The sequence below is a fragment of the Notechis scutatus genome, chromosome 5, assembly GCF_049901735.1.
Source record: "Notechis scutatus isolate UNSWTSFEM ecotype Mainland chromosome 5, rNotScu1.2, whole genome shotgun sequence".
NCBI lineage: Eukaryota > Metazoa > Chordata > Lepidosauria > Squamata > Elapidae > Notechis > Notechis scutatus.
The window spans coordinates 3,740,632-3,767,111 of record NC_142013.1 but is presented as its reverse complement, the minus strand read 5'-3'; the positions used below and the strand labels follow the sequence as shown (position 1 = coordinate 3,767,111).

Below are 26,480 nucleotides of genomic sequence, written 5' to 3'. Positions count from 1 at the left end.
CTGAAAAACGGGCCTTCCGGAAATACCAGAAGTGCCTGTTTTCAGCCTCTGGAAATACCAGAAGGGCCAAAACGGACCTGTTTTTCGGCCTCCCAAGGCTGCAGAGGCTTCCCTTGAGCCCCCAGGAGGGTGAAAACGGCCTTCCCCGGGCTACAGAGGCCCTCCGGAGGCTGAAAAATGGGCACTTCCAAGTAGGCCCGTTTTCAGCCTCCTGAGGCTGCAGAGGCTTCCCTCAAGCCTCAGGGAGGCCAAAAAAAAAAGGCCTCAAACAGGCCGAAAAAACAGCTGGGAGGCATGCACATGTGCAGTGCAGGTAAGTTTGGTTGGGCTCATGTGCCCGCACAAATGGCTTCATGTGCCACCTGTAGCACACGTGCCATAAGTTCACCATCATGAGTACAGGGTTTCTTGCCTAAGCAGGGGGTTGGACTAGAAGACCTCCGACGTCCCTTCCAACTCTGTTATATTCTGTTACTTGTTCTGTTGTAGCTGCCTCTCCTGAGATCTCCTGGTGGTCTCCAGTCCGAATAGTAAGCAGGTCTGGCCTTGCTTCACTTTTTAAAATCAGCCAAAATCCACCCAGGCCTAAACTGAATTAGCCCACATAATCCACTGCTGAATTATATTGTTGAGTTAAAAATCGACAACAGCGCAGGTATGGAGTAGATTGTTATTTTAGTTGGTTAGTCCAGAATGGTTTAACTTTTTGAACCACAATTTGCTTTACAGTGCAATGCGGGTTGTGAACCACAGTTTGTGGCTTGGCAGGTAGATAAATTCATCCTGGTGTAGTTGATTAACCATGGTTTGTCGAAGTTTTGTGACAACTGAGGGCAGGAAGGGGTGTTCTGGTTTAGTGTTTCTCAAAGTTGGCTGCTTTAAGAGTAGTGGACTTCAACTCCCAGAATTCCCCAGCCAGCTGGCTGGGGAATTCTGGGAATTGAAGTCCACCATGCTGGGGAATTCTGGGATATGGAGTCCATCATGCTGGGGAATTCTGGGAATTGAAGTCCATCATGCTGGGGAATTCTGGGATATGAAGTCCACCATGCTGGGGAATTCTGGGAATTGAAGTCCACCATGCTGGGGAATTCTGGGAGTTGAAGTCCACTCTGCACTAGCTGGTAGATCTAGTTAAGCAAAAAGGTGGATTCAAGTTGCTATGTTTCCTTCAGCAATTTTTAGAAAAAGATCCAGAGTGAAAGATTTATTATTTTTAAATCCTTTCTTAGTACAACCAAAAGCAGGGTTGGATTTTAACGCTGCTTCTTCAACAGTTCCCACAACTGCTTTAGCTTCACGGTCTCAGGTATGCAGAAAATCCGGTTGGACCTGGAGCCAAAGGTTGCCAAGAGACAAATCGATTGCTTAAAAGTGATCACCTGGAGAAGAAATGCAGCTGCCTTTCCCAATTTTTTGCCAAGTTCTTTTTGCTGAGATCTAAAGTGCACCTGTTTATCTGAAAAGATTGCAGTTCTACGTTATGTTGAATAAAGGGTAAACTTGGTCCATTAGACAACAGGGGCAGTTCTTAGATTAAATGTTGGTGATAAGTTTGCAAGAAGCGCCTTCTGGGTTTGGAAAGCCAGCTAAAATAAGGGGCTTCCAGGAAGCCCCTGATTTTAGCTAACAAATCCATAATTAGTTTTTTTTTTTATTAAGCCTCTAATTTTAGCTGGGCTACCAAATCCAGAAGGAGCTTCCTGGAAGCCCCTGATTTTTAGCTGGGCTAACAAATCCATAATTAGGTTTTTTTTATTAAGCCCCTTATTTTAGCTGGGCTACCAAATCCAGAAGGAGCTGCTTGGAAGCCCCTGATTTTAGCTAACAAATCCATAATTAGTTTTTTTTATTAAGCCCCTTATTTTAGCTGGGCTACCAAATCCAGAAGGAGCTTCTTGGAAGCCCCTGATTTTAGCTAACAAATCCATAATTAGTTTTTTTTATTAAGCCCTTATTTTAGCTGGGCTACCAAATCCAGAAGGAGCTTCTTGGAAGCCCTGATTTTAGCTAACAAATCCATAATTAGGTTTTTTTTTATTAAGCCCCTTATTTTAGCTGGGCTACCAAATCCAGAAGGAGCTTCTTGGAAGCCCCTTATTTTAGCTGGGCTAACAAATCCATAATTAGTTTTTTTAATTAAGCCTCTAATTTTAGCTGAGCTACCAAATCCAGAAGGAGCTTCCTGGAAGCCCCTGATTTTAGCTGGGCTAACAAATCCATAATTAGTTTTTTTTTTTATTAAGCCTCTAATTTTAGCTGGGCTACCAAATCCAGAAGGAGCTTCCTGGAAGCCCCAGATTTTTAGCTGGGCTAACAAATCCATAATTAGTTTTTTTTTAATTAAGCCTCTAATTTTAGCTGGGCTACCAAATCCAGAAGGAGCTTCCTGAAGCCCCAGATTTTTAGCTGGGCTAACAAATCCATAATTAGTTTTTTTTTATTAAGCCTCTAATTTTAGCTGGGCTAACAAATCCATAATTAGTTTTTTTATTAAGCCCCTTATTTTAGCTGGGCTACCAAATCCAGAAGGAGCTTCCTGGAAGCCCCTGATTTTTAGCTGGGCTAACAAATCCAAAATTAGTTTTTTTTAATTAAGCCTCTAATTTTAGCTGGGATACCAAATCCAGAAGGAGCTTCCTGGAAGCCCCAGATTTTTAGCTGGGCTAACAAATCCATAATTAGTTTTTTTTTTATTAAGCCTCTAATTTTAGCTGGGCTACCAAATCCAGAAGGAGCTTCTTGGAAGCCCCTGATTTTAGCTAACAAATCCATAATTAGTTTTTTTTTTATTAAGCCCCTTATTTTAGCTGGGCTACCAAATCCAGAAGGAGCTTCTTGGAAGCCCCTGATTTTAGCTGGGCTAACAAATCCAAAATTAGTTTTTTTTTTAATTAAGCCTCTAATTTTAGCTGGGCTACCAAATCCAGAAGGAGCTTCTTGCAAACTGACACATTTTAGCACAATTAACCAAAGCCAGAATTTATAGCTTGAATTCAGGGATGGGGGAAAAAAAAGTAATGTAAAGTAAAAAAACAACAACAAAACAAAAAAAAAACAACCCAAAACGAGCGAGGAATGGAAGCGTAGAAAATATGAGACGTCTGGCTTCCTCAAATTAATTTTCTTCCCTTGTTCCAATTTGGGCTGAATTCCAAACAAGAACTCTTATGGAATTGAAAACTGTTTATGGATTCAGCTCATTGCTTTTTTAGAGGCTGGCAAGGATTTTACCTGGTAGAAAGGTATTGATTGGATGTGGCTTTCTGAAGGAAACGCACTGCATTTAGTCCTCAGTTTACAATGGTTTGTTTAGTGACCGTTAGCGCTGGAAAAAAAAAAGACTGATGATGGGTCCTCGCGCTTATGACCGTCGTAGCATTCTCCAGGGTCACGTGACCAAAATTTGGGTGGTTGGATTCTATTAACACCTGCGTGATTCACTTAACAACTGCAGTGATTCAACTTAACAACCGTGGCACAAAACGGTCATAAAATCGGTCACGAGCCACTTCTTAAACCAACTTAGCATCCAAAATTTATTTATTTTATTTAGAAAATCTGCCCTTGTTAGAGTCAGACTCTGAGGGAGAGGAGGAACAGCCAACAGGGAGTGGAGATGTGGCTCCAGAGGTTGTGGAGGAGGCTGGGGAAGGGCAGAGGCCGGCTGGGCAGTCAGAGGAAGAACCCAGGCCCGTCCCCTAGGACACGCAGGGAGCCACGGAGAAGGAAACAGCTTATGAGAGAGGAAGCGGCCATGATCCCCTCATTGGTTGCAGCTGGGGAGAATAGTATATAAGAGAGACGGTTAAAACACAGCGTTGCCAGAAGCAAAGTGTGTGTTATTTTGGGCTGAAGTTATCTTGATTGGCGTCTTCCAACAGACTGTGCCTTGTTATCTCCTTGAAGTTGGTAATTACTTATCCTGGTCCGTTGTGGAAATTCCTTCATTGTAGTTTGTTTTGGGTTTTTTATTTCACCTCTATCTGCTCATTAAGTTCAGACTGTATTGCTTTCTTTTGAAGACTATTTTTGAATATGTTTTATCTCCAACGGAGAATCATTGAACCGTGGGGCCAAGTTGGAGGCATTAAAGGACATTTATTTACATTTTGGATTTTGTTACGTTTGTGTTACATTCTGGGTCATCACACACACCACTCACTCACAGTGACTCTAGGCACACAGGATGGAATAGAATAAAAATAAAAATAAAAAACAATACTTTTTGGGTTGACTTTTGCCCCTGTTTTAAGATTTTCCTTGCCACGGTTGTTAAGCAAATAGTTTGCAGTTGTTGTGAATCACACGGTTGTGAAGCGAATCCCGGCTTCTCCAACGACTTTGTGTCAACTCATAAAATATTTCTAGGGTCTTTTTAGAGTTGCCAACAGAAAGGGAAGGGGGAGAAGTGCGGCAGCTTGCAAACCGAAAGTGCATTCCATAAATAGTTTTTCAAAGATAGTAACTAAGTGACCCAAGTTTCTGCCGTTCAAAATTCTATCTGGAGAGCATGATTGATGACTCTTGGCTATGGAGGTGTCCCATTGGAGAATATGAATTATGATACACCCAGAGGGGTGGGGGAAAACCAGGGTCAAGGGTGACAGTGAATGATGTGTCTCAGAGTGGGCTACACCCAGGCAGTGCCGGACATGTTAACTCCCAATAAATCCTTTTGAAGTTTTGGAAGTTTGGCTCGAGACTCATGATTTAATTGGGGTAACTGCTGGAATCCTGTGTTGTGGTTCACCAGCAGCCAGTGCAGACGGCAACAGAATCGGACAGTGGGGAAGAACGGGGACCAGTGAGGAAGTCTGGGGGGGACTCAGACGAGGGTCCTGTGTCCGATGCAGAGATGGGGCCAGGACCATCTGGGAGTGGGGTGCTGACTCCAGAGCCTCTAGAGTCTGGCAGCAGTGAGGAAGAGGACACAGGGGAGCCTGTTCCAGTGCGCGTATGTGCAGAGCTGCTAGAAGGAGAGAGCAGCTGAAATAAAAGGGTCAATGTGGGAATAAGGCTGGGAGGTGATTGCCCCTCCCATAAGGTATAAAGGTCAGGCCAAGATGACAAAACCGTTGCAGGAAGCAAAGTTGTTCGATCGGTTCAGAGTCATTCTGGAAGCTCTTTGTACTTTTGTTGGTTTTTTTTTTTTTTTTTGTACTTTGGTTAGTTTCTCTCCTAGTTCATTTGATACTTCTGTTATTGGTAGCACTTCACAGAACTGAAAGGTGGGTGCTTATCTCGAGGGATTGTTTGAGATTCATTACCGACTGGGAATGAAAATAATTCCCAGCATTGCAATAAAACAAGACTTGTTTTTAAGATAAGCGTGTGCGTAGTTTACGGTTTCGGAAGTTTTTGGTCAGAATATCCTGACCCTTTGCTTGTCAGAAGGTCGCAAAAGGGGGATCACATGACCTCAGGGACATTGCGACCGTCGTAAGTACGAGCCAGTTGCCCAGAATTTTTATCCCAATGACCATGGGGATGCTGAAGTATTGTCGTCAGTATGAAAAATGGCCACAAGTCATTTCTTTTCAGTGACGTAACTTTGAACGGTCCCGAAACGAACGGTTGTATGTTGAGGACTAACTGGTAGTTTGTGAGTCTGTGCATGCTTTCTTCAGCAGTGTTGGGTTGTCTTCAAATTTGGGTTGCTTCGAAGGCTTATCTTGAGGCCCTCGGGATGGACAAGCATCCAGCTGGTTTCGTGGACTTGGCTTTGGGCGTCATAAACTTTCCCTCTCTTGGCAAAGGTGGCTTACGATTTATGGCCCCGTGAACCGATTAGCGCAACGAGGGAGGAACCTGTGAGCAAACACAACGGAGTTGCTTCAAACCCAGCGAAGAGGAGAAGCCTCGAACGACACTTTGAAAAGTTAAGGAGAACAGATAAGCGGCCCCGTCCTTGTAACTTCCTCTTGAAAACGGCTGGTGAGGAAAGTGCTGGCAGTTACTCATTCACGCATTTGCCCCCCTCCCAGGGCAGCGGACAGCATTAAAACGAAACCATACATAAGTGAACAAGGTTTTCATATTTGGAATTAAGAAGATCTTTCCCTCTCCCTCCCTCCCTCTCTCTCTCCCTCCCTCCCTCCTTCTTTCCCCCCCCTCCCTTCCTTCCTCTCTCTGCCTCTCCCTTCCTCCCTCCTTCTCTCCCCCTCTCCCCTCTCCCCCTCTTTCTTCTCCCTGCCTCTCCCTCCCTCCTTCCTTCTCTCCCCCTCTCCCTCTCCCTCCCTCTCCCTTTCTTCCTCTCTCTGCCTCTCTCTGCCTCTCTCTCCTCCTCTCTCTCCCTCTTCCTCTCCTTTCTCTCTCCCTGTCTCTCTTTCCCTCCCCCTCCCTCCCTCTCTCTCCCTTCCTCTCCTCTCCCCTCCTCTCTCCCTTCCTCTCTCTGCCTCTCCCTTCCTCCCTCCTTCTCTCCCTCTCCCTCTCCCCCTCTTCTTCTCTCTGCCTCTCCCTTCCTCCTTTTCCTTCCCCCTCTCCCCTCTCTCCTTCTCTCTCTCCCCTTCCTCTCCTTTCTCTCTCCCTCTGTCCGTCTCTCTTTCCCTCTCCTCTCTCTCTCTCCATCTCCTTCTCTCTCTCTCCCTCTTTCTTCTTCTCTCTGCCTTTCCCTTCTTCTCTCCCTTCCCCCTCTCCCTTCCTCTCTCCCTCTCTCTCCCCCCTTCCTCTCCTCCTTTCTCTCTCCCGGTCTCCCTCTCTCTCTCTCTCCCTCTCTGCCTCATTTTCTTTCTTTCTCCCCCATATCTCTCTCTCCCTTCCTCTCCTCTCTCTCTCTCCCTCTCCCCCTCCACACTCTATCTATCTATCTATCTATCTATCTATCTATCTATCTATCTATCTATCTATCTATCTATCTATCTATCTTATCTCTCCTTTCATCATCTCCTTTTATCTCTCTCTCTCTCTCTCTCTCTCTCTCTCTCTATCTATCTATCTATCTATCTATTATCTCTGTCAATTATCCATCCATCCATCGTTTATATAGCCTCTCATCTCACAGAAAGCGACTCTTGGTGGCATACAACAATAAATTTAAAAACATATACCTAAAAACAGTCATTGTTAAAAATCTAAAACAGATATTAATGGGGGAAAAATTAAAAACAGGGATTCTCTGGTACTTTATGTAAACAAATTATGTGTGTTTGTTTGTGCTATGGCTCTTTAATATATTTATTTACCTATTTTCTGGACAAGCCTGAGCATCATCATTCTAAATCAGGGGTGGATGGGGGTGGACTAGAAGATCTCCAAGGTCCCTTCCAACTCTTATTATTCTGTTGTTAAGAAATAAAGGCTAGCTGTAGATTAAGAGCCAGTTGAGGTAGCCAACTTTGACTGACCTGGGGGGGGGGGGGAAATAGAGGAAAGCCACATGTTGTGTCCGTGTGGTTGCCAAGAAAACAATACAGCAGGAGGAAGGGAAGAATTCAGCTTGCCTCAAACAAATTTAATCTAATCTTTATGACCCGAGAGTTTGTACTTGAGCAACTCCTGCAGAATAAACAGATCCAGCAAAAGAAAAAAATCATTTCCTGCTTAGGGGGGAAGAAAAAAACAACTGGCTGAAATGCAGTCGGTGGTGGTGGAAAACGAATTCCACTTTCCAAGCATCTGGGTTTCATTTGCTGTTTGCATTTTTGTGTTTCAATTTTAGGGATTAAGTTACTGATCCCTACTGGGGTATAGATTTACCTCGGACATGGAGGGCGGGTAAGAGAAGGGGTCTCCAACCTTTGCTGGCTGAGGAATTATGGGAGTTGGAAGTCCACGAGTCTTAAAGTTGCTAAGGGTGGAGACCCCTCTGCTTTGGAGAAGAGTTTGAAGGTGGAGGAGGAGAGAAAAAAGAGGGAAGGAGAGAGGAGAAGAGAGGAGGAGGAGGACTGTGGGGTCCTTGGTGCCCTGTGAGTTTGGTTGTTTTCTGGGCAGACATTTCGTGACCCATCCAGATAATTATCAGTGCTAGAAGGGAGTGGGGTGTGTGGAGAGGAGGAGGAGGAAGAGGAAGACATGTGGGATTCTTAGTGTTCTCTTCTTGCAGACGTTTCATGACCCAACTAGGGAGCATCATCAGTGCTAGAAGGGAGGGTGGTTTGTGGAGAGGAGGAGGAGGAGCAGGAGGAGGAGAGAAGGAGAAGGAAGATTTTGGGATTCTTGGTGTTCTCTGATCTTGGTCATTTTCTTGCAGACATTTCATGACCCAACTAGGGAACATCATCAGTGCTACAAGGAAGTGAGGTTTGCTTTTTTTTGTTTTTTTGTTTATATACAAGTGGCTTCCTTGCAGAAAACAAACCCCCCACTCTCTCTCCTATAGCACTGATGATGTTACCTAGTTAGGTCATGAAATGTCTGCAAGGAAACCACCCAGCTCAGAGAGCACCAAGGACCCCCACTGTGAAAATCCTGGCCTTGCATGCTGGGTGGGGAATTCTGGGAATGGAAGTCCTCCCCCCCCCCTCCCGCCGCCCTTATAACGTCCGCCAAGGTTGAGAAAGGAATGCTGCCTTGGCTCGATGGTCTTTCCTGATCGATGATCCTGAAGGAGATTTTAAGCTTTGGCAGCATCACTTGAAAAAAATTGGACTCGTGTTTCCTTAATGAGAAACAGGCTTTCCGGGCTGAGCTTCCCAAATTGAATTTCTCATCCCCGTTTTAGCTGCTGGGGACGGACGGACTTCTGGCTTGATGTGCAAAGTTTTAATCGAACGAAATTGGGAGCTTTGGTTATCATTTTGCCAAATGGACGCCAGGTGCAGGAGAAGGACACCCACCCGCCCTCTTGACCATTAGCATCTCTTCCTTTCCACCTTCCCCTTCCAACCCCCACAAAAAAGACTACAGGGTAGTCCTCGATCTTACAACTGTTGCAGCAGCATCCCCTTTTGCGACCTTCTGACAAGCCAAGTCAAAGAGGGAAGAAGCCAGATTCACTTGTTCCTAACTTAACTGCAGATAACAACAGATAATCAGAGTTGGAAGGGACCTTGGAGGTCATCTAGTCCAACCTCTCCCCCGCCCCCAAGCGGGGGAGACCCCACACCACTGGGGACTAACCTTTTTGGGGCTCCTGTGCCAAAAAATTGTGCGCACGCTTACGTGCTCGCGCTCACGGGCCAGCACCCAGAAGGCAATGTGCACACCCCACGCCCCCCTACGCATTTGTGTATGATCCCCACACACCTACCCCCGCCACCACCCTTACCCGCACTGCGCCTCACAGCCGATTTCCGGCCGGTTTGAGGCCTTTTTCGGCCTCCCAAAGTCTTGAGGAAGGCTTCCGCAGGCTTTGCAGGCCAAAAACTAGGCCCGTTTCGTCACTTCCGGTATTTCCGGAAAAACAGGAAGTAATGAAACGGAGCTAGTTTTCGGCCTGCAAAGCCTACAGAAGCCTTCCTCAAGGCCTTTGGGAGGCCCAAAAGGGCCTCAAACCAGCCGAGAATCAGCTGTGAGGTGCGCGCATGCCCAGTGAGGTAAGTTTGCCTGCAGCTCACATGCCGGCACAAATGGCTCTGGATGCCACCTGTGGCACACATGCCATAGGTTCGCCATCATGGCCCTACACCATTTCTGACCAATGGCAGTCCAGTCTCTTTTTTGCAGTGATTCACTCCACCACTGTCGCAAGATAGGTTGTAAAAGTGGGGCCAAACTCACCGAACAACCGCCTCGCTTTGCAGCAGAAATTCAATGGTGGTCGTAATTCGAGGACTTCCAGTCGTTCATCCTGGTGTATAGAGGCCGATAACATCTTCACTTCCAGGATATTCTTAAGTGTGGTTGTGCGTTTGGGGGGATGTTAGCAATATCCTTTAGTATCTGCCACCAATTCTGTGGTTTTTGTCAAGCTGCCAGTGCTAATTGGTTGCTTGTAAAGCAAATATTTTGATTAAAAGGGAATGCGCTAATGTTCCTATAAATCCTCCAGTTTCTCCTTTTCCTACTTGCTAAATGTCAAATTCACACTTGAAGGGTGGGGCAGGTGGTTTAGCTTTTGCAAAGCGATGCGTTCCCAAATGGAGGGCATTTGTTGTTATTTCTCTCCTGAAAAACAAAAGAAAAAGAAAACCAATGCAATAAAATCCAGTCACTTTAATCCAGCTCCTCTTGGTTCACTTGACTTCAGAATAGTTGGTTTCAGATCTTCTGTGGATTTGGAAGGTGGTTTTCATGATACAAGCTCTCCAAACTATCTGTGATGCTGTTCGATGAAGATAGAATCATTAAGGGCTAGAAGGGGACTTGGAGGCCTTCTAGTCCAACCCCCTTCTCAAGCAAGACACCTTATACCATTCTGGACAAGTGGCTCTTCTTAAAAACCTCCAATGATGGAGCATCAACTTCTGGTGGCAAGCAGTTCCACTGGTTAATTGTCCTCACTGTCAAGAAAGTTCTCCTTATTTCCAGGTTCCTTCTCTCCTTGGCTAGTTAACCCAACAAGACAGACACAGACTCCAGAGAGGAATTAGGACTGCAGGAAAAACAATTACTACCCACCTGCCTTCCATGGAGGACCTTCATATTGCATGAGTCAAAAAGAGGCCTATGAAACTATCTACAGACCCCTCACATCCTGGACATAAATTGTTCCAACTCCTTCCCTCAAAACGACGCTATAGAGCCCTGCACATCAGAACAACTAGACACACAAGGACAGTTTTTTTCCCAAAGGCCACCACTCTGTTAAACAAATAATTCCCTTAACACTATCCAACTATTTACTAAGTCTGCATTACTATTACTACTAATCCTCCCATCCTTCCTACCACCCATCTCCTCCCACTTATGATTGTATGACTGTAACTTTGTCTCTTGCATCCTAACGATTTATATTGACTGTTTCCTAGTAAGATTTGATTGCTTATTGTACCCTATGACTCTTATTAAGTGTTGTACCTTATGATTCTGACTGTTGATGTATGTCTCTTTTCTTTTATATACAATGAGAGCATTTGCACTGAGATAAATTCCTTGTGTGTCCAATCACACTTGGCCAATAAAGAATTTCTCTTCTCTTCTCTTCTCTTCTCTTCTCTTCTATATTCTGTTCTATTCCTATTCTATTCTATTCCTATTCTATTCTATATTCTATTCCCTCTTCATTCTAGTCCATATTCTATTCTATTCTATTCTATTCTATTCTATATTCTATATTCTATTCTATTCCCTTTTCATTCTATTCTATATTCTATTCTCTATTCTATTCTATTACCTCTTTATTCTATTCTATATTCTATTCTATTCCTATTCCTATTTCTATTCTATTCTATTCCTATTCTATTCTATTCCTATTCTATTCTAGTCTATATTCTATTTCCTCTCCATTCTAGTCTATATTCTATTCTATTCTGTTCTATATTCTATTCTATTCTCTATCCTATTCTATTCTATATTCTATTCTATATTCTATTGCAATGACCTTGGAGTACTCATCTCAAATTATCTAAGTGCAAGAGCCCACCATAACTGCATAGCCAAAAAGGCATTAAGAGTTGTTAATCTAATCCTACATAGTTTCTTCTCTGGTAATATCACACTACTAACTAGAGCATGCAAAACATTTGCTAGACCAATACTCGAATACAGCTCATGAGTCTGTAACCCATATCATGTATCTGACATTAACACAATTGAAAAAGTCCAGAAATATTTCACAAGAAGAGTTCTCCGCTCCTTTACTCATTGCAGAATACCTTATGCCACCAGACTTGAAATTCTAGACCTAGAAAACCTAGAACTATGCCTCCTCTGGTCCGATCTAAATATAGTATATAAAATCATACATTGCAATGTCCTACCTGCAAATGACTACTTCAGCTTTAATCATAACAATACAAGAGCACACAATAGATACAAACTCAAGATTAACCATACCTAACTTGACTGCAGAAAATATGACTTCAGCAACAGAGTGGTCAATGTCTGGAATACTCTACCTCAGGGGTCCCCAACCACCGGGCCGCCGGACCGGTCTGTGGATCATTTTGTACCGGGCCGCAAATAAAAAAATAAAAATGGCGGCTTTCTTCGCCTTCGGTGAATGCTGCTGGGATCAGGGATCAAGGACACAAATTAAAGAAGGGAGGGAGGAAGCAACCAAAGCCTGTCCTGCTCTCCGGCTCAGCGGCTGGTTTCCTCCCGCCTCGTTCCTCTCTCAGTCGCTCTCTCCTCCACCAGCCCAGGAAGAAACTGCTTCAAAGAAGCCGGCAGGGTGGCTTTCGAGCAGCTTCGGCTGAGAAAAAAGAGCGAATAGTTATTATTCTCAGCGAAGCTGCTCCGAAACCACCAGAAACGAAGGCAGGCAGGCAGAACGGAGCACTGGATTGAACCGCGGGCGGCGGGGTGGGGTGAACGGGCGCTTCGGAAGAGCTGCGCCGACAGGAAAAGCCACCCTGCTGGCTTCTTTGAAGCAGTTTCTTCCTGGGCTGGTGGAGGAGCGAGAGAGTGACTGAGAGAGGAACGCAGAGACAGACACCTGAGGGATGAGGCTGAGGGAGGGGAGGGAGACACCTGAGGGATGAGGCTGAGGGAGGCAGGGCCGAGAGGCAGGGCTTCTCAGCCGTCCTGCAGGGACTTGTCCTGAGCCGTGGAGACAGCCGTGGGCCGCTGCCGCCCCCAGCGCTCAGTTTTGAAGGCGCTCCTCAGCCCGGCGCAGTTCCTGAATCTGCAGCTGAAACCCTCCGTTTTAAATGTCCCAATAGAAGAGAATATCTGTCGCTCAGGGTTGCAATGAGGAGGCATTGGCGCTCCTTGAACTTGGTGGTTTGCTGGCAGACGTTTTATTACCCGACTAGGTAACAACATCAGATGTTACCTAGTCAGGTAATGAAACGTCTGCAAGCAAACCACCACTCGACTCCCCCCCGTCCTTGAAAAAGTGTTTCTGCGTGAAACTGGTCCCTGGTACAAAAAGGTTGGGGACCACTGCTCTACCTGACTCTGTGGTTTCTTCCCAAACCCCAAAAACTTTAACCTTAGACTGTCTACTATTGACCTCACCCCTTCCTAAGAGGCTTGTAGGGGCGTGCATAAGCACACCAATCGTGCCTACCGTCCCTCTCCTATTGTTTTTTATTTTTCTTATAAGTATCTATCTCATGTATTCAAAACTATATTTATTCTTATACCTGTATCTTGTAAGCGATTGACAAATCAAATAAATACTAAAAAAAAAAATACTATTCTATTCCCTCTTCATTCTATTCTCTTCTGTTCTATTTATTTATTTTATTTATTTTATTTATTTGATTTGTCAATTGTTTACAAGATAATAAGTATAAATGTATACATAGTTGTGAATACATGAAATGGGTACATATAAGAAAAAAAAAAAAGAATAAGAGAAACAATAGGACAGGGACGGTAGGCACGTTGGTGCGTTTATGCACGCCCTACAGACCTCTTAGGAAAGGGGTGAGGTCAATAGTAGATCTAAGGTTAAAGTTTTTGGGGTTGGGGAAGAAACTACAGAGTCGGGTAGAGTATTCCAGACATTGACCACTCTATTGCTGAAGTCGTATTTCCTGCAATCAAGTTTGGTGCGGTTTACTTTGAGTTTGTATCTATTGTGTGCTCTTGTGTTGTTATGGTTGAAGCTGAAGTATTCATTGACAGGTAGGACATTGCAATGTATGATTTTATATACCATGCTTAAGTCAGACCGAAGACGGCGAGGCGTAATTCAAGGTTTTCCAGTTCTAGAATTTCAAGTCTGGTGGCATAAGGTATTCTACAACGAGTAGAGGAGTGGAGAACTCTTCTTGTGAAATATTCTAGTTTCCATTCGTTGCTTCTTGTCCTGCCTTCAGCTGCTTTGGAGAATAAGTTGGCTCCTTCCTCTCCCTGACAACCCCTCAAGTCACCCCTAGTCCTTCTCTCCTTTTTTAAAGACATACCTAGTTCCTTTAGCAGATCAACCTACTGTTTCACCTCCAGACAGACCCCCTGATTACAGTATCTTTGTGGCTCTGCTTTGCAAGCTCAGATCCAAGTTTGAAGGATTCCTTTTGGAAGGGCCGAATTAGCAAGGGAAGGACATTTTGGCTGACTCCCTGCTTTTTGGACGCATCTGGAGACACGTTTGGAAGCCTTCCGTGCCATCGTGAAAAGTGGACTTTCTCAACATCCTCTCCCAAATGAGACGGTGGAGATTTTCCAGACAAAGGGGAAGTTAAAAAAAAAAAAAAAAAGCAATAACTTGAGAGTCTGCATTGTCGGTCCCCCCAAAAGCAGATGTTTTGTATTCTTGCCAATGCAGTTCATAATTTGCAAAGTGAAGAACAAAATGAGGGTTGTTGTTTTCTTTCTTCTGCTCTGATTTATGATAGGACAGAGGTCACTTGGCGTTTAACAGAGAAGACGTTGTTCTCCAGTGCGTCACTCGTCGCTAAATTGCAGAACTACACTCATTTCTCTTTTCTCCCCCTCATTTAGCTTCCCTGTATATGCAATACATAATTATTCCTCTCCCTCCCTCCCTTACAGCGATAAGAATTTAGAGGAAGTAGATTTAGGCTACAAAGACGGTTTTCAGTGGTGCTGGTGGTCTCTGTTACGGAGAGGGACCCTATTTTTGCAGTGTGCTGAGCCTGAGAAAGAAATAGAAGTAAAAAAAGAAAGAAAGCAGCACAGTCCCTAGGCTGCATTGACAGAGGGATAGTGTTGTCGTTCGCCGGCAGCCTGCAGAGCTGGCAGCGGAGTCGGACAGTGGGGAAGAATATGGGCCAGTCCTGGAGTCTGGAGAGGGCTCAGACAAGGGATCTGCGTCCGACATAGAGATGGGGCCAGGGCCATCTGGGAGTTACGTGCTGACTCCGGAGCCTCCAGAATCTGACAGTGAGGCAGAGGAACAGCAGGAGCCTGTTCCCAGGGCGCATATGCGCAGAGCTGTCAGAAGGCAAGAACAGTTAAGACAGAAGGGGTGACTCGGGAGTAAGGCTTGGAGATGATTGGCCCCTCCCATAGGACATAAAGGAGGAGCAAAGGGACAGGAGCCTTTGCAAGGAAGCAACTTTTGTTCGTTCTGGTGGGTTTAAAATCTGAAGCTCCGTGTTGACTTTGTGCTCCGTTTGAGTTGAGTTGAGTTGCTTGGGGGAACAGGACCCAGCATTGACCCAGTTGAGTTGGTTGTTGGAACCATGTCATTGATCCAGTTGAGTTGGTTCTTGGAACAGGACCCACCATTTATTTACCCAGTTGAGTTGGTTCTTGGAATAAGACCATGTCTCTTGGCCCAATTGAGTTGGTCATTGGAACTGGACCCACCATTGACCCAGTTGAGTTGGTTCTTGGAATAGGACCATGTCTCTTGGCCCAGTTGAGTTTGGTTGTTGGAACAGGACCATGTCATTGACCTTGTTAAGTTGGTTCTTGGGATAGGACTCAACGTCAACCCAGTTGAATTGGTTCTTGAAATAGGACCATGTCTCTTAGCTCAGTTGAGTTGGTTGTTGGGACAGGTCCCACCATTGATCCAGTTGAGTTCGTTCTTGGAAAAGGACCATGTCATTGACCCAGCTGAGTTGTTTTTTGGAACAGAACCACATCATTGATTCCGTTTGTGGGAATAGGGGTCACAGCCCAATCTATTTTGCATGGTTGCTGTTGGGCGGGAGGGACAAATATGATGTTTCCATAAACCAGAACAAAATCTCAGCACAAACTTCTGACCAGCAAATAAATCCATAAGGCTTCTTTCCCAGGGTCACATACCAAAGATGAAAGTTGGGACAGAATTGCCCTGAGAACGTTGTTGTGGCCTGCCAGTGGCCAGCAGAGCTGGCAGCAGATTCGGACAGTGAGGAGGTTGGGGAGGAACATGGGCCAGTCCTGGAGGCTGAGGAAGGCTCTGACAAGGGCTCTGTGTCGGAGGCAGAGATGGAGCCAGGGCTGTCCGACAGTTATCAGCTGCCCTAGTCGGACATTAGTGAGGCAGAAGAACAGCTGGAGCCTGTTCCCAGTATGTGCACGCACAGAGCTGCCAGAGGAAGGGAACAATTAAGGAACAAGGGTCAACTTGGGAGTAAAGCCACAGGTGGACGGTGATTGGCTTCTCCCATAGGGAATAAAAGTTGGACATTAGTGAGGCAGAAGAACAGCTGGAGCCTGTTCCCAGTATGCGCACTCACAGAGCTGCCAGAGGAAGGGAACAATTAAGGAACAAGGGTCAACTTGGGAGTAAAGCCACAGGTGGACGGTGATTGGCTTGTCCCATAGGGAATAAAGGGGGAGGAGGAGAGAGGGTAATAAAATTAGGAGCAAGAAGGGAGCAAAAGGAACAAGGGGTTTTGCAGGAGACAATTCATCTGAAGATCTGTTCCTGCATTCTTGCCAAATATTGTCTGCTACCGCGTGGCGTTTGGAAACTATCGACCTGGCAACTCTCCAAGCCTGATAAAGGTCTGTAATTGTGAAATGTCTTGAAAGATTATTGGCCGGGACTTTGCTGGAGAGGAATTCGCTGTAAACTAAATAAAAGGGGTTTATTGGGACAAGGAGTCAGCTTCGTGCTGTTGGGGTAGCCTACGTAAGAACGAACACCTTGAACTTCTGCACCCATGGTTTTCCCTCCTGGTCTTCACCAAGTAACCTGTTTTCTCTCTCTCTCTCTCTCTCTCTCTCCCTCTCTCTCTCTCTCTCTCCCTCTCCCTCTCCCTCTCCCTCTCCCTCTCCCTCCCTCTCCTCCCTGCAGGACATCTGTGAAGACCCTCACCTCTTTGTGGATGGAATCAGCTCCCACGACTTACATCAGGGGCAAGTGGGTAACTGCTGGTTCGTGGCTGCCTGCTCAGCCTTGGCGTCCAGGGAATCCCTGTGGCAGAAGGTAAGCAGTTTGGGAATTGTCGGGGGGAAAAAATGATCGTCTTTGCTCCCATGGCTGTGTTGACACCATGTACTTAGTTGGGGAGGGGAAGTAGAACTCTTTAGCATCAGAGCGTGTTAATAATAATAATAATATAGGAAATACTCTAAATCAGGGGTCTCAAACACAATTTACCTGGGGGCCGCTGGAGGCAGAGTCTGGGTGAGGCTGGGCCGCACATAGAAGTGTTTAGCCAGCTAGCGACGCATGGAGAACGCACTAATATTATACTTTCATATCACGGTGGGGGCCACAGGATATTGTCCTGAGGGCCGCAATTGGCCCGCGGGCCGCGAGAATGAGACCTCTGCTCTAAATGCTCTGATGGTCATTTCAAAGAATACTTTCTTAGTGAGCCCCTAGAAGCCGAGAGGAACCTACGGGCCAAATTTCAAGTGTGTAAGCTTTACGGTTCTGGAGATTTTGTAATGATGCGTGAGGGGTATTTCATTTATATATATATATATAGATTTGCAAGCCATTTCTCATTGTGGAAGGAAATTTCACGCTCCTTTCCCGATTGGGAAACTTGTTGGAAAATAAGATGGAGAATTAGTTATATGTATTGTGTTTTGCGTGTCAGTTGAGGATAATACACAGGAGACAAATTGACTGCATCCTCTTCCTTACCTGGAAGGAAGGTGTTGCCCTCCAGTGGACGCCTGGCAAAATTCTACCTCGACTTAACAAGCACAATTTATGCTGCTAAGAAAGACGGGTTGCTAAGTGAGTTTTGCTCTTGTTTCATGACTTTTCTCGCCCACGGTGGTTAAGTGAAATCATCGCCATTGTTAAGTGAGTAACCGCAGTTGTTAAGTGAATCTGGCTTCCCCGCCGATTTGGCTTGTCCGAAGGTTGCAAAAAGGGAATGCTGCGATCGTCATAAATATGAGTCAGTTGCCAAGCATCCAAATTTTGATCCCCGTAGGGATGCTCCAACGGTCGTAAGTGTGGAAAAAATGGTCATAAATCACTTTTTCACTGCCGTTAACTTTGAAAGGTCACTAAATGAACTATTGTCATTTATCTGTACTTGTATTTCGTTTCAGACACACACACACACACACACACACACACACACACACACACACACACACACATCCTGAAGCCTCCCTCTTTGCTCCTGCAGGATGTTATTCAAGCGAGGAGTAAACTCACCAGAGTCTTATTATGTGAAATCTTCCTCTTCCTCTCTGGACTCCCAACTCCCTCCTGGCTTGTTTGCTGAACGCTGATTTTTCCATCGTGGCCTTTTGAGCTGAAAGGAGCTTGAATTTCTCCCTGTCCTCATTGCCCTGAAAGGAAAAGCTTGCAGAACATTTATGCATATAGAATAAATTAGAATAGAATAGAATAGAAAATAGAATAGAATAGAATAGAATAGAATAGAATAGAATAGAATAGAATAGAAGAAAAGAAAAGAAAAGAAAAGAAAAGAAAAGAAAAGAGAATAGAATAGAATAGAATAGAATAGAATAGAATAGAATAGAAAAAAAGAAAAGAAAATAATAGAATAGAATAGAATAGAATAGAATAGAAAACAGAATAGAATAGAATATAGAATAAAAAATAGAATAGAAAACAGAATAGAATGAAGAGGGAATGGATTAGAAAATAGAATAGAATAGAATAGAATAGAATAGAATAGAATAGAATAGAATAGAATAGAATAGAATAGAATAGAATAGAATAGAATGTAGAGGGAATAGAATAGAAAATAGAATAGAATAGAAAATAAAACAGAATAGAATAGAATAGAATATAGAATAAAAAATAGAATAGAAAACAGAATAGAATGAAGAGGGAATAGATTAGAAAATAGAATATAATAGGATAGGATAGATATAGATATAGAATAGAAAATAGAATAGAATAGAATGGAATGGGATGGGATGGAATATAGAATAGAATAGAAAATGGAATGGAATGGAATGGAATGGAATGGAATGGGATGGAATATAGAATAGAATAGAATAGAATAGAATAGAATAGAATAGAATAGAATAGAATAGAATAGAATAGAATAGAATTCTTTATTGGCCAAGTGTGATTGGACATACAAGGAATTTGTCTTTGGTGCAGAAGCTCTCAGTATACATATAGAAAAAATAAAATACATTTCATCAAATGGATGTTTTAGAAATGGATTGTTAAAAAAGGCATTCTTCGACTTACAACCGTTCCTTTAGTGACAATTCAAAGTAACAATGGTACCAAAAAAAAGGGATTGATAACCATGGGTCACGCTTAACGACCCTTGCCACATATCCCCGCGTGATCAAAATTCGGACCCTTGGCCATTGACTCGTATTTATGATGGTCCCAGCGTCCTGGGGTCACGCGATGCCCCTTTTTGTGACCTTCTGACAAGCGAAGTCAATGGGGGAAAAGCTGGATTCATTTAACAACGGCGTTACTAACTTAACCATTGTGGGTCATTCACTTAGCAACAGTGGCAAGACAAGTAGTAAAATGGGGCATGGCTCACTCGACAACTGTTTTGGCTCAGCCACAAAAATCTTGGGCTTGGTGGTGGTCGTATGTTGAGGACTTCTGTATTTCGAGACACTGGTATTAATTGCTTCAATGAGGCTGTTGACTTCTTTTTTTTTAATAAAGTTTTATTTGGGTTTTCACACACACAAAGTACAAGTAAAACATCTTTTTTGAAAATAGCATGGTCCCGGGTTGAACTTCTTTATACAGACGCAAACTCAATTTCATGCTCATTTTTGTGTTCTATTCCATATCTTACACTATTCTACATTTTCTATATAGTTTTTCCCCTCTTTTTAATTTTCTCAATTTTATTTTAATTATCTCATCTCAATTCAAATCATTATATTTATACTTTTGTCTGTTCTGTTTCAATTTCATATTATCTTTTCTCATTAAACAAATTTTCTCCTGTAGTTACTAATTGGAGTATGACACCTTTATATCTTTTAATTATATCCATTCAACTTTTATTTAAACTTCAATATATACCTTAAGGTTATGACCTTCAATATAATACATAATACATAATACATAACTTCCAATCAAATTCTGCTTGGTACATTCTTATAATACACACTATATTCTTTAAAAAAAAAAAGAAAGATTGTAAATATATGTAATTATAAACCCTCATTCCATTCCAGTTCAGTTCTATCATTAATAATCATTAAAGTCTTAACATCTTTAACATTTCTTTTCAATTAAATATCATACTTCCTTAAAGACACATATAATCTCCATAATTAATTTTTCCCTTATTTCTCTTCACATAAATGCCTATTAATGTCAAAGTGGATTTTTTTCCAATTTCTTGCTTAAGTCTCTTAGCTTTCAGTATAGGAAGAGGAGAAAAAAAACCAAATCCTTTCCCTTTTCTCTCTCTTTCGCAGCTTAGAAATCTTCTTAGGGAACAATGTTATTGTTTTTTTTTTAATAGTTTCAATTCCAGGGTACCTTATTTGTTGCTTTTGCTGTTTGACCCAGTCAACCAAAACTTTCTCTTCTTATCTTCCTCCTGCACATTCTTTTCCGGTCGAGTTCTTCTTTGTGGTGGCCATTTCTGACCACCGCTACAACCGCCTGAAAGGGAGTAATGGCCAGCTGGGGAGGAGAGATGCAGCTCTCCTCAACCCTGCAGGCAGTCTCCCCCCTCTTCACCACCTCCACGGGGTGGCTTAGCCCCAAAACCAGCCGGCTCGGGGCGCTCCAGTGGCGAGCACGGATCGAAACTGTGCAGAGACGTGGTTTTGGTCTGTCGCTGAAGAAGCTCAAACTGGGGGTTGTTGACTTCTTGTTATCACTGGACTTGAAAGGAAATCATTGTCATGCCCCTGTCGGAATCTGAATCCGAGGAGGAAGATGAACAGCTGACAGGGAGTGGGAGTGTGGCTCCGTTGGCTGTGGAGGAAACTGGGGAAGTGCAAAGGGCAGCTGGGCAGAGCAGGGGAGAGGGAAAACAAGGGAGAGGAAGTTCAGAGGAAGACCCAGGCCCACCCGCTCTTCATCCTAGGGCACACAGGGAGGAACGGAGAAGGGAGCAACGTGGGTTGCATGGCTTACGGGGGAGGAAAGGGCCCTGATTCCCTTCATTAGCCACACCTGGGAAGAGAGTTTAAAAGAGATGCAAGCTGAGTGTGGCGTCTTCTGGGAACAAACATGAATTTACCTGATATTGTCATGGCTTATCTGGCTTCCTGGCATCTTTCCAACTGTGTGAGTTTTGCCATGCTTTCAAGTCTGAAATTCCTTCTCTTGCCCTGCCGGACTAATTACCTCATTTTGCCTCGATTGGACTTATAGTTACAATTTTTGTTGACCGCGTTTTGGACTTGATTGTCTACAGCCCAAGGCTGTTCCTGGGAGAGTTTTTCTCCAGCCCAGAAGGTAACCAGGACAATGGGGGCTACTGCTTATCTTGACTGTGTTGCCTTCGTGCCACGCCCTGGGTCGTCACAGACTAGCTTGGCATCCATCGTGTCCAATGCAACTTAGAATGAATTGTTGTGCTGCTGCAGCTGTGTTGTAATCCTCCATTCCTCCATTGCCTGGATCTCCAGAGGACCTCCTAATGAATGAAATTCAGAAGGTGGCCCACCGAGGGATTGTCATCTTTCCATGATCACATTTGCCGTGGGCTGCGTCACATGCCCTCCTCCGTTCACGAGATCCCTAACCAGATGAAGAGTTGGAAGGGACCTTGTAGGTCATCTAGTCCACTGTCTAGACCTGTCCACTGTCTAGGGACCTTGTAGGTCATCTCACTGTCAGGAAATTCCTCCTTATTTCCAGGTTGAATCTCTCCTTGATCAGTTTCCATCCATTATTCCTTGACTGGCCTTCGGGTGCTTTAGAAAATACCACGTTCCCCCGAAAATAAGACCCTGTTGTCAGGATTCCGGCAGATTCTGGAAAACATTTATGGAATGCACTTTCGGTTTGCAAGCTGCTGCCCTCTCCCTTTCTGTTGGCAACTCTAAAAAGACCAGAGAAATATTTTATGAGTTGACACCTGTCTTATATCTTTTTGCCACCAAAAAAGGCACCAGGTCTTATTTTGGGGGGATGTCCTCCATTGACTAACCTCACGTGCGTGCGTCACCCCCGGCCTCCTTTCTGCTGTCTGCCTTCAGGAACTTCTTCTGCAGCTGGCAAGGCTTTCCTGAAGGCCTCTGCAGCCGATATAACAGACCTCTGGATCGATCCTGAGCTGTTCTCAGCTACAGAGGCCTTCAAGAAAGCCTTGCCTGCCTTGCTGGCTGCAGAAGAAATGGACTGGCCAGGCAGGTGTCAAGGAGGTGCGAGGCCTGGCTACAACTGCCCAAAGGTAAGTAGTAGAGCAGCTCCAAAGCCCTCCCATTCCCACCCTAGCTTAATTTTTACCCATCCACCCTGGAGTGGGTGGGATCTTAATTAAGGCTTATTTTGGAGGTAGGGCCAGTGGTGGGATTCAATTTTTTTTTACTACCGGTTCTGTGGGCGTGGCAGGGGAAGGATATTGTAAAATCTCCAGTCAGAGGTGGGATTTGCTGGTTCTCCAAACCACTCCAACTTTCCATTACCGGGTTCTCCAGAACTGCTCAGAACCTGCTGAATACCACCTCTGGGTAGGGCTTATATTAGGTGCACCTGTAAACATCAAGCTAGGACTTACTTTCAGGGAAAATGAGTAGCTTGACCCCTTCCTCCTCCTCTCTGGGGCAGCCCCTCAAATATTGGAAGACTGCTCTCCTGTCTCCCCTGGTCCTTCTCTTCCCTAGACTAGCCAGGCCCAGTTTTTGTAACCCTTCTTCATAGGTTTTAGCCTCCAGTCAGAGAACCGAGTTCTGCTTTCCCTAAGGGAAGGTTTAAAGTACTTAGAACATTGAATAATAGAGTTGGAAGAGATCTTGGAAGTCTTCTAGTCCAACCGCCTGCCGGAGCAGAGCTGTGGATCAAAGCATCCAAACCTGACCCCCGTTTTGGCAAAGCCAAAAGCACTTTGCCAGCTACCAGTCAAATCTCCGGGTGGAATTGCAAGTGCTTTGTTTTCTGTAAACCTGTCTTTAAATCCTGAAAGAATCTGGAATGCAGAATCGTTTGGCAGACCTCGTGAATTAAATCACCATTAGGAGAAAAAAAAAAAGGTTTGCAATGACCCTTATTAAAAAAAAAAAAAAGGCTTCTTCGACATCTCTTCTTTCCCTCCGCCCTTTGACCCCAAACTGGCTGGGAAGCATAGGAGTTGAATTTTAGCCGGTCTTGAAAGTGCCAGCTTGGTTGTGCAACTCATCCAAGCATTTTCCTTGGCCCCTTCAAATGCAACCACCTTTTCTCCATCCCTGCAACACAACCCTAAGCTGCATTAACAGAGGGATAGAATCCAGACCATGCGAAGTGTTTGGTGCTTTAGGATGCCTTTGGTAACGCCACTCCTGGAATAACTGCATCCTCTTTTGGTCATCACAATTTTAAAAAAAATGATGCTGAGACTCTGGAAAGAGTGTAGAGAAGAGCGACAAAGAGGATCAGGGGACTGGATGATAAAACATACTAAGACTGATTGCAGGAATTGGGGATGTCTAGTTTAATGAAAAGAAGGACCAGGGGTGACGGGATAGCAGTCTTCCAGTATTTTCAGAGGTTGCCCAAAAGAAGAGGGAGTCAAGCCATTCTCCAAAACAACAGAGAGTGGGACAAGAAGCAACGGATGGAAAATAATCAAGCAGAGAAGCAATTTGGAACTAAGAAGGAATTTCCTGATAGTGACAACAATCAATTCAGAAGTTGTGGGTGCTCCCATCAGTGGAGGTTTTTAAGAAGAATTGGATATTATAATGAACAATCATTCGTCTGAAATAACGTAGGCTTTCCTGCCTGAGTGGGGAGTTGAACTAGAAATGGTATAGGGCCTCCTGCTTGTGTAGAGGGTTGGACTAGAAGACCTCCAAGGTCCCTTCCAACTCTGTGATTCCGTTAGAAGACCTCCAAATTGGTTATTCTATTTTCCAAAGCCCTTGAAGGCAGAACAAGAAGCAACAGATGGAAACTATAATCAAGCAGAGAAGCAATTTGGAACTAAGGAGGAATTTCCTGAGAGTGACAACAACAATCCATTCGGAAGTTGTGGGTGCTCCCATCACTGGAGGCTTTTATAAGAAGAGATTGGACCCCCTATTTGTCTGAAATGTGATCGGGTCTCCTGCCAGAACAGGGTTGGACTAGAAGACCTCCCAAGGTCCCTTCCCACTCTGTTATTCTGTTCAAGGTGTTCTCGCTTGGGAACGGTTGCTAAGCCAGGTTGTTAAGGCAGCCGATATCAAGAGACATAGCTCGGGGGACCCTCGATGAACGTGTCCCTCCCTGGAAAACGAGACGCCCAGAGAAAAAACCCCTCGGGCTTCTTCCTTCCCTGGGCCAGGTTGCTTAGCAAGCGAGCCAAGGAGCAGAAGGAGATTTTCCTTTTGCTTCAGTCAGACACCTCGGTGGCTGGTGCAGAAATCCTCCCCGTGCCGAAAGAAGAATGATGAGCGACGAGGCGGCTGAATTGGAGATGCCTTTGGTCCAAGATGCCAAGCTGACCGAGGTGATGAGGATCCGGGTGAAGAGCCTCGAGCAGAGGAAGGAGAAACCTCAAGACGGCGAGAAGCTCCTCCGCCCCAACGAGTTTGTGTTCCGGCTGGACTTCTCCCGTCAGCACGGCCTCCGTTTCCTGAGCTGGAAAGTGACCCTGGACCAGCCAGGCAAGGCCACCATTATCGGCACCTCTCAACACTGGACACCGGATTTGACCAACCTCATGCGAAGGCAGCTCTTGGACCCGGTGGGGACGTTCTGGAAGAAGCCGGACATGCCCGATGTGGTCGACTGCAACGAAGCGGACGCCCTGGAGTTTGGGGAAAGGTTGGTGGAGCTGGCCAGAATCCGGAAAGTGATGTATTTCCTCGTGGCCTTCACCGACGGCCTCGAGCCAGCTCACCTGAAATGCTCCGTGGTGTTCAAAATCTGAAGCTTTTTCTCCTCCTCTGAAATAGTTTTCTTTCTTCCTTTTTTTTGTTTTGTTTTGGGCTCCGCAGCTCCAGCTGTGACTTGGTTTTGAACCAGATGGGATGCACTTTTGAAAAAGCAGAACGGATGTCTTTGTTCTTCTTCTCGACCTTCAGCCTGACCTTAGATTGGCCCTAAGGAGGAACTTAAGAAGCACCAACCTCCCCACGCTAGCCTGGGAAACCTGCTGTTTGAAACTTCGAAGAACTTTCCCCAGAAGTTATTTTTATTTTATTTTTTTAAAAAAATTCAATGTACAGGCCACCTGGCTCACTATCGCCTCTCCAAACAGAAACCAAGATGGCTTTTGTGCAGAAGGCATCTTGTACCCCTCTTTGAAAATTTGGAGCGTTTCCTTGCACTTAAAGACCTCCAAAAAAAATGAGATTAGACCCATGGCCTGTCTTAGAAGCATACCTAGCAGGGCTTGATGCGGAAAAAAAAAGAGAGGCATATCTTGATATTCCTTCGATCCCGGTTTATTGCAATAATTTGCACGGTTCCCAAAAGGGGCAGCATTGCCTAAATCCAGGCTCCTGATAATTTTTAAACTTATTTTTGCTTTCAAAGTAAAGCCCTAGTTTTCATGGAGGCTGAGAAAAAAGTTGATTTTTCATAATCGAAAGTTGTCCTAACTTATTTTCAGTTCTCCAGCATGACCAACTCGCCATCAATCAGAGCACGTTAAAGCATGCAAGTATTAAACAGGTGCCCCCTTTCCCTTCCTTTTTCACACTTTTTGCAAAATTGGCATAACTGTTTAAAACTGGGAACTGATGACCTAGAGGATCCGTAGCGAAATTTGGATCTGAGCTTCGGGATCTTGAAATCGCTTCTTCTCTCCCTTTGCTTGATTTTTTTCCAGGAAAACAAAAGATCTGCCACTTCCCAAAACGAGTGCCTTCCCACACCGTGGATTAAATTCCTTTAAATGAAAAGCAGTGACTTTCTATTGCTTCGTGCAAATCTGAAAGAAGCTTTTAAAAGTTTTTTTTTCTTCTGCTTGATTGACGGAGGTAGAATGAAAAAGCTCAAGACCATTATTATTATTATTATTATTTGCTTGATAGGAGAAATTTTTTGCTTGGAGACACCCAAAATTGGCTGGTTTGCTTGAATCACTTTGAATACAAGAGTTGGAACGGATCTTAGAGGTTCTTCTAATTCTAGTAATCACTTGAAGTTTTAGTACTGCTTTATAAAACCCTAATAAGACTCCACCTGGACTACTGGATCCAGTTTTGGTCACCACGTTACCAAAAATATGTTGAGACTTTGGGGGGGAAAAATGCAGAGAAGAGCAACCAGGATGATTAAGGGCACTGGAGACTTAAAATGTATCAAGAATGGTTGCAGGAACTGGGTATGTCTGGTTTAATGAAATGAAGGATTAGGGGTGACATGAGAGCAGACTTCGGGTATTTGAGGGGATGCCACAAATAAGAGGGGATCAACTTATTTTCCAAAGCACCGCAAGACAAGAAACAATGGGTGGGAATTAACCAAAAAGAGAAGCAACCTGAAATTAAGGAGAAACTTCCTAACGTTGAGGACAATGAACCAGTGGAACTGCTTGCCACTAGAAGTTGTGGGT

General features: G+C 44.4%; 2 protein-coding genes across 2 annotated transcripts in view; both read left to right on the top strand.

Moving 5' to 3' along the window:
- The window catches only part of CAPN5 (calpain 5), a 93,791-nt gene that overhangs the window by 34,955 nt on the left and 32,356 nt on the right, over positions 1-26,480 (top strand). The window contains exon 3 of the mRNA XM_087965951.1: positions 16,694-16,825. Coding sequence (XP_087822077.1) covers positions 16,694-16,825 — 132 coding nt within the window. The remainder of the gene's footprint in view (positions 1-16,693; positions 16,826-26,480) is intronic.
- On the top strand, positions 24,318-26,012 carry OMP (olfactory marker protein). The gene has a single exon (XM_087967669.1). The coding sequence runs from the start codon at positions 24,363-24,365 to the stop codon at positions 24,846-24,848; it is 486 nt and encodes a 161-aa protein (XP_087823795.1). The 5' UTR covers positions 24,318-24,362; the 3' UTR covers positions 24,849-26,012.